We start from the raw sequence: 17,585 nt of genomic DNA, 5'->3' as shown, positions 1-17,585 counted from the left end.
ATGGCTGTCTGCCCTGGAAGAGGGATCCCGACTCGGATGCTCTCCCGTTTTCACCCTGATGAGGGTTTTGGTTGAAGTGTTTCTTCATGCTATTTGAGGTTGCACGGATTGTGGCGTTCTACACCGTGCATTCATTCTAACGCCATCTATCTGCTGTAAGGCTGCAGAGCGGTCATTTTAAGGGCCCGTGCCCCTTTCAAACACACCCTGGTGTACGGTGTCATCTAGTGGCCGCGACGCAACACCGCAGTCGGTCACGGCAGCCAGTAGGGGGCGCTGCCGCCCACGCCGTGCGTTGTTGTGTAGCGAGTTGATTGCCGAGTCACGGATCGCCCGTTTGCCCAAAGAGCCTCGTCGCTGCGAGGGGGGGCGGGAATATGCGGACCCGTGGGGATGACGGGACGCTTTCGGCGCTCCTCTGCCCACCGGACGGCTTGGCGTGTGTAAATAAACGCGGAGCGTCGCTCGGCTAGCGTGCTAGGTCATCGTTAGCTCGAGCTAGCCCTCGCGCGGTCACCTGCGCTGTCGAGAAGGTGAGTGTGAGCAGAACGGGGCGCGAGTTGCAGCCGACTTGTTTATAACTCGTCAAACCTCCTGAAATGCGGGGCACAGACCGTTAAATCCACTTTGCTTCTTTCTTTTTCTTTTTTAAAAAAAAATTTGTTTGTTTAATAATTCCTCATCGGAGTGGGGGGGGCTATCCCCCCCCCACTCCGTGTGTTGTTGTTGTTGTTAGCTGTAAACGTTATTTTTAACGTTGTTGCAACAGGAGATGTCGTGACAACTGTCGTGTCAATTGCAAATCAGAAACGGATCGACATGGCGGTGAGGTGTATGTAACATAGTATTTATAATACGGTTTGTAAAGCGTGTCAAGTGTAAGAGAGCGGTCGCTGGGACTGCTTGGGACAAGGAGCCACCCCAGTCAGCATCGTTTCAGTTGTCAGGTCCCGTTTCAGTTTTTGGTTACGTCACTCTGTGTGTCCAGTTTGGCTCTGCCTGTATTGTATTTCTTGTAAATGGCGCTTTACCTTCACTGCTGCCTGTCTAACTTAACTGTTTGCAAGCTCTTCGTGCTTTGTATTGTTCGGATTTAAGAGTTTAGGCCTATATGAGATCTTGCTGCTGGAGCAAGCAAGCCCGTCTACCCATGTAAGATGTGTGTATCGTCAATGAAGATGACTCTGACTTTGGCATGTTATTTGTGCCCCCCCCCCCCCCCGCAGTTTTAAACATGGCGTGGCTGCGGAGCTACTGCGAAGCCAACGCGTCCATCTCCCAGACCTGGGCCGACGAAGGCATCGCCCCCTGTTTCTACTTCACCCTGGTTCCCACCGTCTTGCTCACCATCTCAATCTTCCTCGGAACCCTCCACTGTATGTTCTACAAGCACTATGGCACCACGATGGAACCCAAGTTCATCCCACGCTCCCGTCTCTACGGCATCCAGCAGGCCATCTCTGTCCTTCTTATGGTCCAGTTTCTGGGAGGATTGGTGTGGCGGGCGTCCAGTGGGGGAGAACTGCCGGGCTACGCGGTGCTGTACGCGTGCTTCTCGGCATCAGCCTGGGTCTGGGCCATAGCCCTTCTCAGGATTGAGAGACATAGGGCCCTTGTGATGGACCGCACAAGAGGCCATAGCGCGGCGCTGCTGCTGTTCTGGGCTTTGGCATTCTCTGCGGAGAACCTGGCTTTCGTGTCCTGGTACAGTCCTCACTGGTGGTGGGGGCTGGAGACTCAGCAACAACAGGTGAGAGAAGATTAGTTGTAGTTAAGGGCTAAATGTATTCATGGACCAGATTTCTGGAATGAGTCAGAGGTCAAATTGCCCCATCCAAATTTTCAACATTTGATCATTCTTGGATAAAGTACTTTTGAAAGTGTACAGAATGTAAGATTTCAGGCTGATTTAGATTTGTGCATGATCCTCTATTTAAGTCTGGATTTGGCTCAGATGTTGGACGGTGTGTATCCTATCTCCTGCAGTTTAAGCATGTGCAGTTCTTTGCTGCATTTATTCAGATCGGTATGCTGCTTGTATTGTGCAGGTTTGCAGTATCAATCTCAAGATTTTAATCTATTTAACAGTCAAGTTTAGACAAGATGATTTAAGATTGTGTATTTTTTGTGTTGAAAGTTGCAGCAAAACTCTGTTCACTGATAGTTGTGTTTACACTGAGAGCTACATCATGTATATAACAGTCCAACGGACCAAAGGTTAGATATTTATCAGAGATGGGTGTGCCATTTTGTTTGATGTTATCCTTGAGTTACGAGTGTGGGTTCATCTCAAGAGAAACTAGTTCATCATGCAGCGTTAGTGTAAGAGTGGGAAGCATACTGGATGCACAAGCGTGTGTAGCAGTGAGAGGAACAAGTCTGCATTTGCTGAGTCATTGCTCAAGTCAAAGACGTTCAGATCCAGAACGGTACAGTTTGAACCAATCGCATCATGCAAACAGATGTCGCCCCTCCCATCCTTAGTCAGCAGCGGCAGAGCCAGCTTTGTGCAGATAACCTTCTCAGAATGTTTTGAAGATTGTTAGAGATTTATTTCAGACGTGCACTACATAACTCAAATTATGAAAAGTGTGTCATTTCACTGTATCTGCTTCCCTCTAGTCTTAACTGTAAAGGAACTTGTGTAATGTCCCTGACCTAAAACTATTTACAAGGTTTAACGTTTATTTCACATGTCTCCCACTCATTATCAAATGCAACCGTAGCCATTCTCATTGTTGCTCTCTGATCTGCATAAACTTAACATTCCTCCCCTAATACCTCAAGCTCGGCTGTTGCATGAGATGATGTCTGTATTAATTAGTGTTTTTACCTTTTATGAAACCCAAAGGTACATTTTGCCCTGTGGCTGATGCGCTACATTGGAACCGGGATGCTCTTCTTCGTTGGTCTGAAAGCTCCAGGGCTGCCGCGGAGACCATACATGCTGCTCATCAACGAAGATGAGCGGGATGTAGAGCACGGGAGACAGGTAATTACGCATACAGTTTACTACGGCTCGATCGACATGCCCCCCCTCAATATATTTGACTGAATATAACGTAGGAACATGACAGTCTTTGGTGACCGTATTGTAACCTTTGTCCATTTCAGTTTCCATATTAAAATCAAACCACGTTTCGAAGAATGAACAATTTGTCATGCCATTTGTATCTCCAGGAGTATGTGCTTCTGGAAAGGCCCGTTTTTGTCCATCCTATACTAAATCCTTTTTCATTTTATATCGTTCCCTGTTGGGTGACATAGCCAAGAATATGTTTACTCTGAAGGATATATGTGGAACTAATCTGTTCCATTAATGTTATTTTACTAATTGATGCAGCCTCATCCTTCCCTATCCCGGCCGCCACTGGTTTGGGCAGCAAAGGACCAACCCACCGGTTCAGTTCAATTCTTTGTTAGTCCTCTTGTCTGTGCTTATCTTAGTCTTATTCACTCATTCTTTTGCTCTTCTCTGCTATGACAGCCCCTACTGGGTAGAGCAGCGGAGTCCCAGTCTACCTGGCAGGGTTTCAGGAAGAAGGTGTGGCTGCTGTTGCCCTACATGTGGCCCCGGGGCAGCGTGTTCCTCCAGTTACTCGTGGTTCTCTGTCTGGCGCTGCTGGGCCTGGAGAGAGCCATTAACGTCTTTGTGCCAATTTACTACAAGAACATAGGTGAGGGAGAGTCCTGTACCCAATCTATGTGGATCTGAATGTCATTCATTTTAGAGGAGACTTTGTAGAGCAGGTCGCATCCTAATATATACTCATAAGGACCTTTTACCTCAGGACAATACTCAAGTCTGATGACTCAATTTTGGGCGACAAGCGGAAAAATCTTTGCGCCCCCTGAGAGTGCTCATGTCAACCCCGTAATTTTCTGACACTCCTTCTTCAAAAGTCCACAACAGCTTTTGCCTAAAAACTTGATGCCTCAGATCACCGCAGCCTTTCCCTCATTGACTTCTCCGTATTTCTCCCCTCTCAGTGAACGATCTCACGGGTGGCAGCAGCTGGAACACCGTGGCCTCCACAGTGGGCATCTATGTCATGCTCAAGTTCCTGCAGGGTGGCGGGGCAGGTAGGTCAGACTTAATCTCCAAACATCTGCGCATATATAAAGTTGAGGATGAGAGCTCCCTGGTGTGACAAGGATATATTAATGGCAGAGAGAGATCCTCTAAAAAGAAAGGATGAACAGTTTTGGCCCCATTTACACATTTTTATGAGTTGCGTGTGCATGTGATTGAGCCCCATTGCATTTACATCTCCCATAAACTGAGCCAGACAGAAAGATAGAGATCCATTTACTCTCCCTCAGCATTTCTTTTTGTAATTAAAACATTTAAATATATTTATAAAATTAAAAATCTTCTTGATTGTCACCTGTCTGTGGTTTGGCTCCTGCTGATGACCCTAATGAAATGTTTGGGGAGGATTAGAGAGGTGAAGGAACAGTTCCATTTATTCTTGGCCAACTTGCAGTCACTATGAATCTCAGTCCACCTCCCTGAAAATTTAAGCAAGCAGATGACAGTTCATCCCCTATGCATCTCAGTCCATTCATGTTAATGAGACCTTTAATTCAAATGCTGTACAACATGGCTTCTGCGTACCTTTCTACTGCCATAATAAGGCTGTTCAGTCTCTAGCTCGTTTTTTTCTTTCTTTTCTGCCCGTTACTCCTCCTAGGTGCATCAGGCTTCGTCAGCAATATGCGCTCTTTCCTATGGATCCGGGTGCAGCAGTACACCAACCGCGTGGTCCAAGTACGCCTGTTCGCCCACCTACACTCCCTCTCCCTGCGTTGGCACTTGGGCCGCAAAACTGGCGACGTCCTGAGAAGCATTGACCGCGGCACTTCCTCCATTAATAGCCTTCTCAGGTGAGATCTGCCGGCATGGTTGCTAGTCCTCCTGAATAGGGCGATTTATGAAGTCTGCAAGAGGAAGCTCTTCTCACTTCTCCCAGGCTTCAAACAGAATGGTCAGAATTTCACAAGACCACCGCATTGTGGCTAAGACTAGGTCAATTAGCTGCACATTTTTCCACATTAATACAGTAGAACTGAGCGTTTGTTTTTTTTTCCTTGCTGTACAATAGATGACATGAGTCACAAAATCTGTCACTGCTGTATCTCTCCACAGCTACATTGTGTTCAGCATCTTTCCAACCATCGCTGACATCGTCATCTCCATCATCTATTTCGTCACCTACTTCAACGCGTGGTTTGGCCTCATTGTCTTCGTCTGCATGGCCCTCTACCTCAGTAAGTAGAAAACCCTCAGACGTCAGATGAATACTTGGGTTGGGATGATTGCAGCCATCTGTCATCAGAATGATGTTTTTACTGAAGTTCAGAATCAGAATGACTTACACTGCATTATAAAATAGATGTTTTTTTAATAAGTTTAAGGACGGCGAGGCAGTGACAATCCATAATTGTCTATAGCCTAAGTTTTTACAAGCATGCATGATACAAGGACTATTGGACAACAATACATAATGATCCATAAAAAATATTATGACATTACTGTGTGTGCATTGGCACAGCCGGCTGTCATGCAGTATGCTGCTGTCATAGTGGAGGGAAATTAATCAGTTAAAAGCTTCTGACATAAAACGTGTGTATTGCCGTTACTGTCAGTGTGAAGAGTGTGAACAGTTAATGTGAGGCTGGCCAGAATAGAACCAATGCAATGTATATTTTCTTAGACTTAATAGAATGACTTATGATTACCCTTTAATGTGTTCTGCAGCTCTGACCATCATCATCACCGAATGGAGAACCAAGTACCGGCGTGACATGAACACGCAGGACAACAACGCCAAGTCCAAGGCCGTGGACTCTCTGTTAAACTTTGAGACGGTACTTTGAGACTTTTGTCTCTTGAACCATCCATTGGCTCATCAAGAGGCTTCCACAGTTATTTCGAGGTTCTTCAGCCGTGCAAGATTTCACACTGTGTGTTGTGCTTTGATCCTGTCTCTTCTTCACCAGGTGAAGTACTACAATGCAGAAAATTACGAGGTCAATCGTTTTGAGGATGCCATCCTCAAATACCAGGTAGTTTACAACTGCTGGACTTAATATACCCTCTTTTGCCATCACCCGCAGAATGGATGCCTTAGGTTGACATTACTTTATCAGGGGATCCCACTGGGAATCGGGACGCTAATGTATTTCTTAAGGTTGTTGAGTGCACCATGCATAGTGTGTTTTGTGTTGAAAAGGTTTCTCACTGTGTTTTCTCCTCATCCCAAGCCCCATAGTGTAATGTTCTATAGGGAGCTACATTTGCATGGGGTGTGAATTTTTACCAGCAGTGGTTGTAGAGCTAGCTTTCACAAGTTGTCCCCTATACCCCTCCTTGTCATTATTTTAGTATAATCTACTATTTTGTGAGGGGGCATCCAACATCGATCCATTCCAAACTATCCGTTCTCTATTCGCATTCATTTGTGCGTCTGTGGTTGTGATGTTCTGTTGTCTCCTCCTGTCCAAGTTGTCAGAGTGGAAAACCCAGGCTTCCCTGGCCTTCCTGAACCAAACCCAGAACTTGATCATTGGATCAGGACTGCTTGCCGGCTCCCTGCTCTGTGCCTACTTTGTGACCGAGGGACGGTTTGAGGTACTTCAAAATTCAAGAGCTTTATTGTCATTGTGCAAGCACAACGAACTTGGGGTTGTGTCAACCTCAAAGTGGTGCATACATAAGAGATAAGATGATGCTGAGATGCGTTTCCTTTGCCTCTTAAAATGCTATCTCACCAGTAGGAGATATTCCTATTACGCACGTGGTATCCCTCATTTATCCTCCTCATCCGTCAGCCTTCACATGCTGTCTATGAATTGTGAAAATGTTCCATCAGAGTGAAACAACCTCACTTTAATTCTATTTTCTTGGTTTAGCGTCACTCTTTCTCCATTGAAAGAGGCTCCGAAAATCGACACTGCGGAAATGATAGTTTAAGAAATATGACCGAGTCCGTCGTAGGTTTATTATCGATGTTAATGTGACATGCAGAGTTGATGCTTGCAGCTTGCCCTGTGTTTTGTATTAGCCATGAATTATAAAATCTGTTTCCAGGTTGGAGATTTTGTCCTCTTTGGCACCTACATCATCCAACTCTACACTCCTCTTAACTGGTTTGGAACCTACTACAGGTAACACAGTATGGTTTGGATCATTTCACAAATCCACAATTAAATTGAGTTATCTACAAAGTTTCAAAGCACAGATGAAATGAATGTGTTCTATATTGATAACGTCTGTAATGATAGTAACTTATTTAAGGTTTTTAACTGGCAGAATTAAAAAAAAAATCATAGCTGCACCGACAGTGAAGCCCACAACACAAAACCAAATACGCGCTATCCTTTTGCTTGAATAGTGTTAATGTATTTTTGTGTTTTCTCTTCAGAATGATTCAGAATTCGTTCATTGACATGGAAAGCATGTTCAAGCTATTCGAGGAGGAAGAAGAGGTACATTTGTAGTTTAACTGGTGTTTTGGCAATATATTGTAAGCCATGGAGAAGTTTTCTTTGACACATTGTGCATTTATTCTTTTGTTTATGCAGGTGCAGGATGATGTAAATGCAGGCAACCTGCTTTACAAACAGGGAAAAGTGGAGTTTGAGAACGTCTACTTCAGCTACACTAATGGGTAGGCCAACTTTTCCCTTTTGAATATTTTGGAAACGAAAGTCAGCGCCTCTCCCATAATTCTCAGTCACTTCTATTGAGCTAGATTCTCTTTCGTGATCCATAATTTTGGATTTTCTTGTTGCGCAGAAAGGAGATTCTGAGGGATGTATCGTTCACCGTGCTCCCAGGACAGACCGTTGCCCTGGTATAGATTTTACTATCTGCTCATTAACACCAGTGAGCTGTCTTTCTTACTTGAAGGCTGTAATGTGGGAATGTGGGTTTTAATCTCTCCAGGTTGGCCAGTCAGGCTCCGGTAAGAGCACCATCATCCGACTGCTCTTCAGATTTTACGACGTTCAGGGAGGCTGCATTCGCATCGATGGCCAGGACATATCCAAGGTGAGTGTTTTGGGCTGTCTCTGGTGAGTGAAAGTGAAGATGCCACCTGTGTATGGTGACACATTTGGAAAATGCTACCATTCAAACAACTTTCAGTTATTTGATATTTCTTACTTAGTGATTGTTATCTAGCGACATGGTGGCACAGTGGTTAGTGCGGTCGCCTCACAGCAGGAAGGTCCTGGGTTCGAACCCCGGGGTTGTGCAACCTTGGGAGTCATCCCAAGTCATCCTCTGTGTGGCGTTTGCATGTTCTCCCTGTGTCAGCGTGGGTTTCCTCCGGGTGTTCCGGTTTCCTCCCACAGTCCAAAGACAAGTAGGTCAGGTGACTCGGCCATACTAAATTGTCCCTAGGTGTGAATGTGTCGGCCCTATGATGGACTGGTGGCCTGTCCAGGGTGTCTCCCCGCCTGCCACCCAATGACTGCTGGGATAGGCTCCAGCATCCCACGACCCTGAATAGGATAAGCGTTTGGATAATAGCTGGATGATTGTTATCTACTTATTGTCTCTCCTCCTCGGTCTTCACTCTGCAGGTGAAGCAAACATCCCTGCGAGCCCACATCGGTGTGGTTCCCCAGGACACTGTGCTGTTCAATGACAACATCCGTGACAACATTCGTTATGGCCGCATCTCCGCAACTGACCAAGAAGTGGAGGAGGCCGCCACAGCTGCCGACATCCACGATAAGATCGTGGCCTTTCCTGAAGGTAACATGAGGATGAACCCTCTGTAATCATGAGGACTTCTTTTGAAGGCGTGACCTTTCGCAGCATTTGTTTGTGGTAGCAGTAGTGCAGTAGGTTGGTTTTGTTGGTTTTTGTTGTCTTTTGTGTTTTTTTTATTTTAAACGCCATAGTCTCTGAAATGCTAATCCCGTAAAATGATTGACTTTGGATGAGGTTTGTCCAAGGACCAAAAAGCATCCATGATCCCCGAGTAAACCAACTATCTGTCTTCCCTGTGCAGGTTATGATACCCAGGTGGGTGAGAGAGGTCTGAAGCTGAGCGGGGGGGAGAAGCAGAGGGTGGCCATCGCCAGAACCATCCTCAAAGCACCACAGATCATCCTATTGGATGAGGTAAGATGTCAAGAGAAGGGAACAAAATGATGGAAATGTCTTGTCTGTCCTCTGGTTGCAGTGGGAAGCTACCAGGTTCAGTTTACTGGTAACAGCTTGGTTTTAACGGCAGTTGTAAGAGGGGAACTGTGGCAATTTTTCAATGCAGTGTGTGACCCCACAATTTAGCCCAAACCTCAAGCAACACTGCCATCGTTACTATCCTACCCGCAGTTCACAAGCCATGACTTGGAAAATTTGAGTGCTGAGAAACATGAACCTTTGGATTGAGTTTACGATTACGTATTATTGAATTTTTCTCCTTCCGCTGCTCTTTTTCTTGACAGGCTACATCTGCACTTGACACGCAGACAGAACGCAACATTCAGGCTTCGTTAGCCAAAATCTGTGCCAATCGCACTACAATTGTTGTAGCGCACAGGTAAAAGATGCATATTGCCATACAATGATGTCATTCATCTTTCCAGTGCTTCTTAATTAGTTCATTGTTGATATCTAAAAGACTGTAAATTAAGAATTTCAGTTATCCAATTTACCATCGCTTGCACTGGACAATTTTTTTCCTTTTTTATCCAGGTTGTCCACCATCATCGGTGCACACCAGATTCTGGTTGTCAGTGAGGGACAGATAGCTGAACAAGGACGGTATGTACCACGCTTGACTGGGATCTGAGTCAAGAGTCATTCACACAGAAAGTAACACAACCACAATGATGAAATTCTTCTCCCGCAATTAACTGTAAGTGACCTTGCTTCTCCTTTGTACACCCAAGGCATGAGGAGTTGCTACTGAAGGGCGGTTTGTACGCAGACATGTGGATGAAGCAACAACAGGCCCAGGACTCGGATGACGCTTCAGACACAGAGTCCAAAGACCTTAAGTCTGAAAAACTACAGCCACCATCAACCTCTTCAGGCCACCATCACCATTGAATGTAGTTGGTTTTGTTTGTTTGTTTTGTTTGTTTTTTCAAAACAAAGTGAGGGAGTGTTTTATTCTCACACACACACAAGAACTCTGAATTCAGACTCCAAAGCTAACAAAGTTGATACTGCAGTTTGATGTACATGAAGGCAAGGTGCCTTTTTTAGAACACTGAAATGCCAGAAACACTCTGAAAATATTTGTATGCCTCAAAACACTTCAATCTTTGCACAGTAAGGTATCAGTTGTGATCATACTCATAGTTAGGGGTGATAATTTTAAGCCTGTTTATTATTATTATTATTTTCATTTTAAATATTTGCTGAGGTTGATCATTTTGCATTGCACTGGCCCTGGTCAAGTATAAGTTGCAATATATTATCGCTTTTGAAAAACAGCATAACATCTGCAATTAAGGCTGTTAGTCAAAGAATGGGCCATTTCCGTAGTATTATTATTTTAATAACTTGGACGTTCTTCATAGATTTTATGGCAAGAGACAAAATAATTACAAGGAATGGACATTAGGTCAATCTAATGACCTCACTGCTGCGTGAATTGTTTGTTTGAGAGTTGATGAATGTATTTGTTCTATTTATGATATCAGGTAAATTGTCATTTTGAATAGACAAAAGATCGTCCAGGGCATTACAATTTCTCAGTTCTTCTGCTGTTTACTCATTCGAGAATGGCAATCGGAGCAATAAACAAGCAGTCAGTCATTTTATCATGTTTATTTTTTGTCAGTAAAGTGCCCTCGTATTGAGGATGTAAAGACACTTGAAACCTTTTGTGGAGGTTTAGTCTGTCATATCAAAAATATGATTGGATTTTATTTTTATTCAAAGCCTTTCTTTGATATTGTCTCTTAAATGGGAGAGAGTTGTTTTATTTAAAGTAATGCTGTTTAAAGCCATTGCAGTACCATCTGTATATCTTGGATTACCAATATGGTGTGGGAATTGTGGATGTTATGATTTTATGTGTATATTGTGAATATTTTATCAAGTAGCAGTGTCGAGAAAACAAAGGGAAGGGAATCAGCGACTGAACATTTTGAAATCTCCTTCAGTCAAGAGAAAACTGTCAAAGTAAAAAAAAAATCTTCCTCTTGGCTCAGTTTAAAGCCATACCATCTTACTGAAAAGCCTTTATGGTAGTCGCACCCATGTGATCGCCCTGTCCCCCGTCCATAATTATACATCAGTTCTGCATTATGTTGTGATGCTTGGAATAAAAGGCAGGTGTTTTTTTTATATGTGTGTTTTAATTTTATTTCTTGGTGTGCATGCAGAAAGTCTGATTTGTGTCAAAGTCCAGAGAACTTTATCTTCACTCTGTGCTGGTGGGTCAGCTAATAGCAGCCACATACTTCTGGCCATTTCAATAGTGGCAAGATAGTTCATTTACATCCCCCAATGTCTCGGTGTTCATTGTAGATATACCTATTTTCCTCACATCTGACTGGAAGATTGAGTTATTTTCTTATTTAACAGGCGCACAAGACCAAAAGTGACCTCCAGATTATCAACCTGAGTTGTGCGATGATAAAACTTTATTTATATAGCACTTTATAAAACACGATGATGGATAAAATGGCTCAGTCTCAGAAACTCTCAAAATGCGTGTGCGCATACTTGACCTGCAGGGATGTGCGCTTGTAAATCAAAACTACAGACATCAGCCATGCTTATGTTTCAGCACATCTGAAAGCAGATCTGATACGTTTTCTTCCGATTTTGTTAAGCTAAAATCGTAAGTGTGTGTAAGGTGAACCCAACGCCAAATGAAGTTAAAACGTCGCCTAAAAATAATAATAATAATAATAATCTGGGTTACAACAGAACACGAAAAAAGCATAAGGCATGGTGTGGCCGCAACATGGCGAGTACGGTAAATCAACAACAGATGTCGTAAAGACGGCCCCCGCCCCATGGCGAGTACGGTAAATCAACAACAGATGTCGTAAAGACGGCCCCCGCCCCACTCGGCTCTGTGTCCGTCTGGGAGGGGAGGCAGGGGTGTGCGGCCGTCAGTTAGCAGGGCCCGAAGCCGAGTGGCCACTTATCTAACGTTTTAGTTTGTTTAGGTAGCCTGCGAATGTCCAGTTGACGAGGATGGATTTCGACGCGTTGTTTAACGAGAAGGCGTTTCAGCTGTCCGACTTCCAGGAATTCACGGTAACGCTGAGTGGCTTCTGAACTTGCGACTCGATTGCTAACGTTAGCTAGCGCTAGCGAGCTAATCCCGTTACCTAAGTTAAACTTAAGTTAGTGAGTTAGCTTTGCTGTAGGCCGCGCCATGATGTTGCCGTGACCCTCAAAACAAAGTTGCCCTACTGGAAAGTAGACGTCTGTTTTAGTTATGTGTCGAGTTAAAACCAAATTTATCAACACAGCACAGTCTATCAACACTCACTGGCTACCAATAGCTCGGTGCTCACGCTAATCGGCTACGCCTGTTGGAAGATGACAGCGTTTGATTTCGTGCTAACTTTGCACTCATTTTAACCTGATACGTTGTTAATTAGTGTTAACTAGCCAACTATAAACGATTTATCCCTGCCAGATTTAGGACCGGGCGCTCACACGTCACGTTGACTGAACGCTTTAATTGTGAGTAGTCAAAAGGCGATTCCAATTGTGTGTGTGTGTGTGTGTGTGTGTTGTTTTTTTTTAGTTTCTACCCGGACATCAGAGGCTGTCTGAACGCGTGAGAAAGCGGCTGTATTATGGCCTGGACCCGGACGTGTCTCTGGATGCCCTCTCATGCCCTGTTACAGGTAAGCTCCAAGTTGTGCACGTTGCCAGTTTCACACACGTTTTCCAAAACAAATACATTGTAGACAAATTGGAATCAATGCAAAAGTCAAACGGGGATAGGAATGATTATCTCGCGTGAAACGAATCCAGAAAGCATGATCTTGACAATTCCAGGCAAAGAATGACAGTCTTCCCTTGTCCACAACTCTTCCTAAACCCACTGCCTCAAGATTTAGCCAATACGTATGTATTGAAGTGTTTAAAACCACCCACAAAAAGTTGGGAAAGGTCATTTGTGAATCTATTCGTCCCACACATCTTTTTTCTCCCTGAGGTTTTTTCCTATTTTTTCTCCCTGTTAAATGTTTTTTTTTTTTTGGGGGGGGGGGGCGTTGTTCCTTGTCCAATGAGAGGGTCTAAGGACAGGATGTTGTGTTGCTGCAAAGCCCACTGGGGCAAATTTGTCATTTGTGATATTGGGCTGTACAAGTAAAATTGACTTGACTTGACTTTGCTGGTTTTCCAGATATTGCCGTGGAAATCCTCCAGAAATCTGCCCCCAGCCCCATACGAAAGTTACAAAAGAAATACGCTGCCCATGTTGCCAGGTTTGTACCATGTCTTAGATGTATGCAGTCCTGATGTATTGGTCAAACGTGTTTGGCAGCATAAATAATAAATAATAATTAAATATCCAAAACAAATCTTTGTCTTGTGATTCAGGGAGGCATGCATTTCACCATGTGCCATGATGCTGGCTCTAGTTTACATTGAAAGGCTCCGACACCGAAACCCTGAATACCTGCAAAAGATCTCTTCCTCTGACCTCTTCCTGATCTCCATGGTATGTGTTTGGGGTACAGAGATCATTCTAGATGGGTCACAGTGTTATTTCTGGCATGTTCACAACTCATTCTCACAAGGGTCACCCCTCGTGAAGCTGCATTAGCAAGGGTACTAATTTCTCTCTGTGCCTCAGATGGTTGCCAGCAAGTACCTGTATGATGAAGGCGAGGATGAGGAGGTGTTCAACGATGAGTGGGGTGCAGCTGGGAAGCTGGATGTCCAAACTGTCAATACCCTGGAGATGAATTTCCTTAATGCTATTGTAAGTGAGCGCATGTGTGTGTACACTTTTGTATATGGTGTCTTTTTCTCTTTATTAAAACATTGTGTCGTGTCTTCTAGGAATGGAGCCTCTTCACAGAGCCCAGTGACTTCTTTGCCATACTAAGTCAATTAGAAACCAGGTTGGTGGTTATTAACTTTACTGTTTCTATCATCAGCACTGAAACAAACGCTTTGTGTTTGTGAGTAAAATGCATCTTGTTGATTTAAGATCTTCTGGTTTCTAGCATTGCGGAGAGACAAGGAATGAAACGTGGATGGTTTACTTACACTGACATTTGTGTGCTGCTGGAGCAGGCAGCATGGAGGCAAATCCTCACAGCCATTTACCAGCACTTTACAAAGGTGAAGAGGGGCTCTATGGGCAGTATTGTGAGATAATTTCAAGTGATATTTATTTGTCTTTATTTAAACACCAAAACATATTTCATCTATTTTTTTTATTTGTTTGTTTATTGATGAAATAATCACAACTATTATATGCAAGAGAGATAAAGTCTGTAGAATATTAGAGGGGCTAATATAATTAAATTTGACAAGAGTTTTGTTCTGTCAGGTCTCCTGTATGCTAGGCCTGGTTTATCTCACCAGTGTGGCTGGCCTCATTGCCACCAGCGCCGTGCTACACCAACTTAGTCTTCCCAGGAGCAGCCAACCCCTGGTGCCAGCTCCAGCTGAAGTCAGCCCACTCCACCCTCACTCCTCCAGTCAACGCCCTGAGCCAACTGCTCCAGTCCAGCACCTCCCCTGCGGCATCCTTGGCAACACGAGTCTGCACCAATACACTGGTTCCCTCAGAACCAACAAGGACCATCAGCACAATCCCTCCCAGACATCGGTTCTGTGTCTCTGGGGCTCCCTCCTGGCCTCACTGGGTCACATACATCCAGAACCGGACACTGAGACTTCCCAGACCTGGTCTGCCACTTCCTTGTTCTGTCCTGGCTGTCTGGCATCCCTTCCTCCGCTTCAGTGTGGGCCCAGGAACACCTCTTCTAAAGCACTCTTAAGTCATGGGCCCCTGAACAATCACCAGCACCACGCACCTTGGCTGGCCCCCAGCCTAATCGAGGGATCCACACCAGGTCTGAACTCTCGAATGGGGGGTGTGCCCCCTTTACGGCTGTGGCCCTGTCATCCAGAATTAATGCTGCCCCTAGACAAAGCCCAGGCTCTGCTCATGCCAGGGTAGAAACCAACAAAACTCCCTTTGTCTTTGCTCTTATAACTCATTAACCATATGCACAGTGATAGCTTTTTGGATCCCCTTCCACACTCAGCACATATATGAAAAAATAAGATTAAAGAAATCGTTTTTGGACAACAGTTTACTGCAGAGCTGAAATGAAAGCCAGAACACGGCACACTCAAGATCAGAAATTAAGTTGTTGGTCAAAATGTCAGAGGACTGCACAAGATTTAGTGCATCTCAACTGATTGCCATACGTGGGATGCCATATTTTCAAGGCTCAGCGTTTTCGGTTTTTACCGATTTTTACCGAAAAATACCCAGATTTTTTAAAAGGAGCAGATTGGTTTAAACTGATTTTCACCCGGATTCTATGTTTCCACAGATCCAAAAGTTGTTCGTGTGAGGTTATGTAATAGTGTCCTCTTGTGGTGAAATATGCTGGATGGCTTTGAAAAATAAAAACCGTAAACGCTGAGCCTTGCATATTTTAAAATGCTCTGCTGCTTTGTGTCAAGCTTCAGATTTTACTCCCAGAATTCAGTTCACAGGGAACTCAGACTAAAATAATATGGGAATTGATATTTTTTTGGTTTGGTGAACGAAAAGTTTGGCTTTTTTTTTTTTTGCCTGCACCTTGGTTTGTTTTGCTACCCGCATTTACTTTGTTGGAAAGTTCAGGCTCCTCAGATTTAGTGAGCTGTTGCCATGTTTGGATCTGAGTTTGATATGCAGGGATGCCCAACTCCAGGCCTCGAGGGCCGCAGTGTCTGCGGGTATTTGTTCCAACCATGCACTACACCACCTGATTTAACTAATTAGCTAACCTCTTGGACCAAGGAGGGAAAGGAATTGGTTAAATCAGGTGGTGTAGTGCATGGCTGCAACAGATACCTGCAGGCACTGCAGCCCTCGAGGCCTGGAGTTGGGCACCCCAGATATACAGAAAGCTTCTTAGCGCTGGACAAGTTAAAGAAAGTGTTTGAGGATTCACCAGCATGTTTGGAAGGTGGATTGAAATTTTAGGGAGCCGACAAGTTTTAATTGGTTGACCAAAACTTTTTTTTTCGATTAATCACGTGTTGATTGTGCTTACTTACACTCGGAAGTATCTCGTTAGTAACTTTGTAAGCAGCACCCATCCTGGCACTGACTTAGCACCACTCACATTTTGTTACTAATAGAAAAACAATATAAACATTGTCTAGATTTTCTTTCTGTGACTTATAGTTAAAACTGCAGTCAAGGGAAATGGACAAGGAAAGGAGCTTTTAGGGTATACTGAGTACACTCAGTGCCACTGTGTTGTTACAGACAGAAACACCTGCTCCTCGTGGTCTTTTGACATTTAAAAGCTCGCCTTTTTGCTCCATTTCTATTTATTACCAGCGGCAAATGTTGTGGCTCTTGTGTTTTTATCAGTTTGGTTTGGAGAGATTATATTTTTGCAGCAGAATGCCACATACCCTAGCCCGGACAGATTAAACCTACACTTAAATATATCAAATTTAAGAGATTTTGAAGAGCCCATTTTCTCTCTCTCTCTCTCTCTCTCTCCTCTCTCTCTCTCTCTCTCTCTCCTCTCTCTCTCTCTCTCTCTCTCTCTCTCTCTCTCTCTCTCTCTCTCTCTCTCTCTCTCTCTCTCTCTCTCTCTCTCTCTCTCTCTCTCCTCTCTCTCTCTCTCTCTCTCTCTCTCTCTCTCTCTCTCTCTCTCTCTCTCTCTCTCTCTCTCTCTCTCTCTCTGTCTGTCTGTCTCTAAGGCAAAGCACAGTGTGTATCCAGGAGAAAGGCTTTTGGATCACTGTACCCAGTTACTCCGTTTTTTTGTTTTGTGTTGGGGTTTTTTTTACACTTGCAAATTTTGGATATTACTATACTTAAATCTCTAATGGTGATGACATTTTTATATCAAAGGACCTGATGCCACGCACAGATTCGGGAAATATATGGTCTGGAATTTGCACACTTGTGCATTTCCATTATCTCTTAACTCTAGAAATGAGGCAAAAGCTCGGGGAGTTTATGGGATTTTAACATAACTTTGTTTTACATTAAAGGTTTTTCTTTTTAGATTGAGCATCTGTTGTTAACCGAAAGCAAAATGACATGTGAAATGGAGACATTTTCAAAACACAGTGTCATTTACATTTACATTTCTAAATATGTAAAAACCTGTAGAAAACCCCCTGACCACAATTAAAAAAGAAATTGGATTTTCTCTTGGGTGTCTTTGTTACGATGATTTATGTCGACCAGTTTACTTTTTACTGAATTGTAAATTGTAATGCAATGCGTAATAACATTTCAGGACGAGTCTCAGAGGGCAATCGGTGTCAGTACCATGATCGTTTCTAGACAAAGTTAATTTACAGTTCGTGGTTTTTACAATGTAAAATATTATTTGACAGAGTGCCATGAGATCATATCCATCCATAGCTCATA

General features: G+C 43.9%; 2 protein-coding genes across 2 annotated transcripts; both read left to right on the top strand.

Moving 5' to 3' along the window:
• The first annotated feature begins 376 nt into the window (after window positions 1-376).
• abcb6a (ATP-binding cassette, sub-family B (MDR/TAP), member 6a) lies at window positions 377-11,305 on the top strand. The gene is made up of 20 exons (XM_056301146.1): window positions 377-533; window positions 1,227-1,750; window positions 2,852-2,992; window positions 3,488-3,677; window positions 3,991-4,083; window positions 4,695-4,887; window positions 5,150-5,271; window positions 5,762-5,871; window positions 6,004-6,069; window positions 6,509-6,634; window positions 7,094-7,170; window positions 7,428-7,491; window positions 7,588-7,673; window positions 7,802-7,859; window positions 7,952-8,056; window positions 8,593-8,767; window positions 9,027-9,139; window positions 9,466-9,560; window positions 9,716-9,784; window positions 9,913-11,305. Exons 2-20 carry the CDS (start codon window positions 1,235-1,237, stop codon window positions 10,070-10,072), a joined length of 2,559 nt encoding a protein of 852 aa, XP_056157121.1. The 5' UTR covers window positions 377-533; window positions 1,227-1,234; the 3' UTR covers window positions 10,073-11,305.
• A 768-nt stretch (window positions 11,306-12,073) lies between these two features.
• On the top strand, window positions 12,074-16,688 carry cnppd1 (cyclin Pas1/PHO80 domain containing 1). The gene is made up of 8 exons (XM_056301328.1): window positions 12,074-12,244; window positions 12,744-12,846; window positions 13,353-13,434; window positions 13,550-13,670; window positions 13,806-13,934; window positions 14,015-14,076; window positions 14,182-14,299; window positions 14,511-16,688. The coding sequence occupies exons 1-8, from the start codon at window positions 12,182-12,184 to the stop codon at window positions 15,144-15,146; spliced, it is 1,314 nt and encodes a 437-aa protein (XP_056157303.1). The 5' UTR covers window positions 12,074-12,181; the 3' UTR covers window positions 15,147-16,688.
• Window positions 16,689-17,585: the final 897 nt, after the last annotated feature.

The sequence above is a fragment of the Lampris incognitus genome, chromosome 21 (genome assembly GCF_029633865.1).
Source record: "Lampris incognitus isolate fLamInc1 chromosome 21, fLamInc1.hap2, whole genome shotgun sequence".
Lineage (NCBI taxonomy): Eukaryota > Metazoa > Chordata > Actinopteri > Lampriformes > Lampridae > Lampris > Lampris incognitus.
This window is presented reverse-complemented; position numbering and strand designations above follow the sequence as displayed.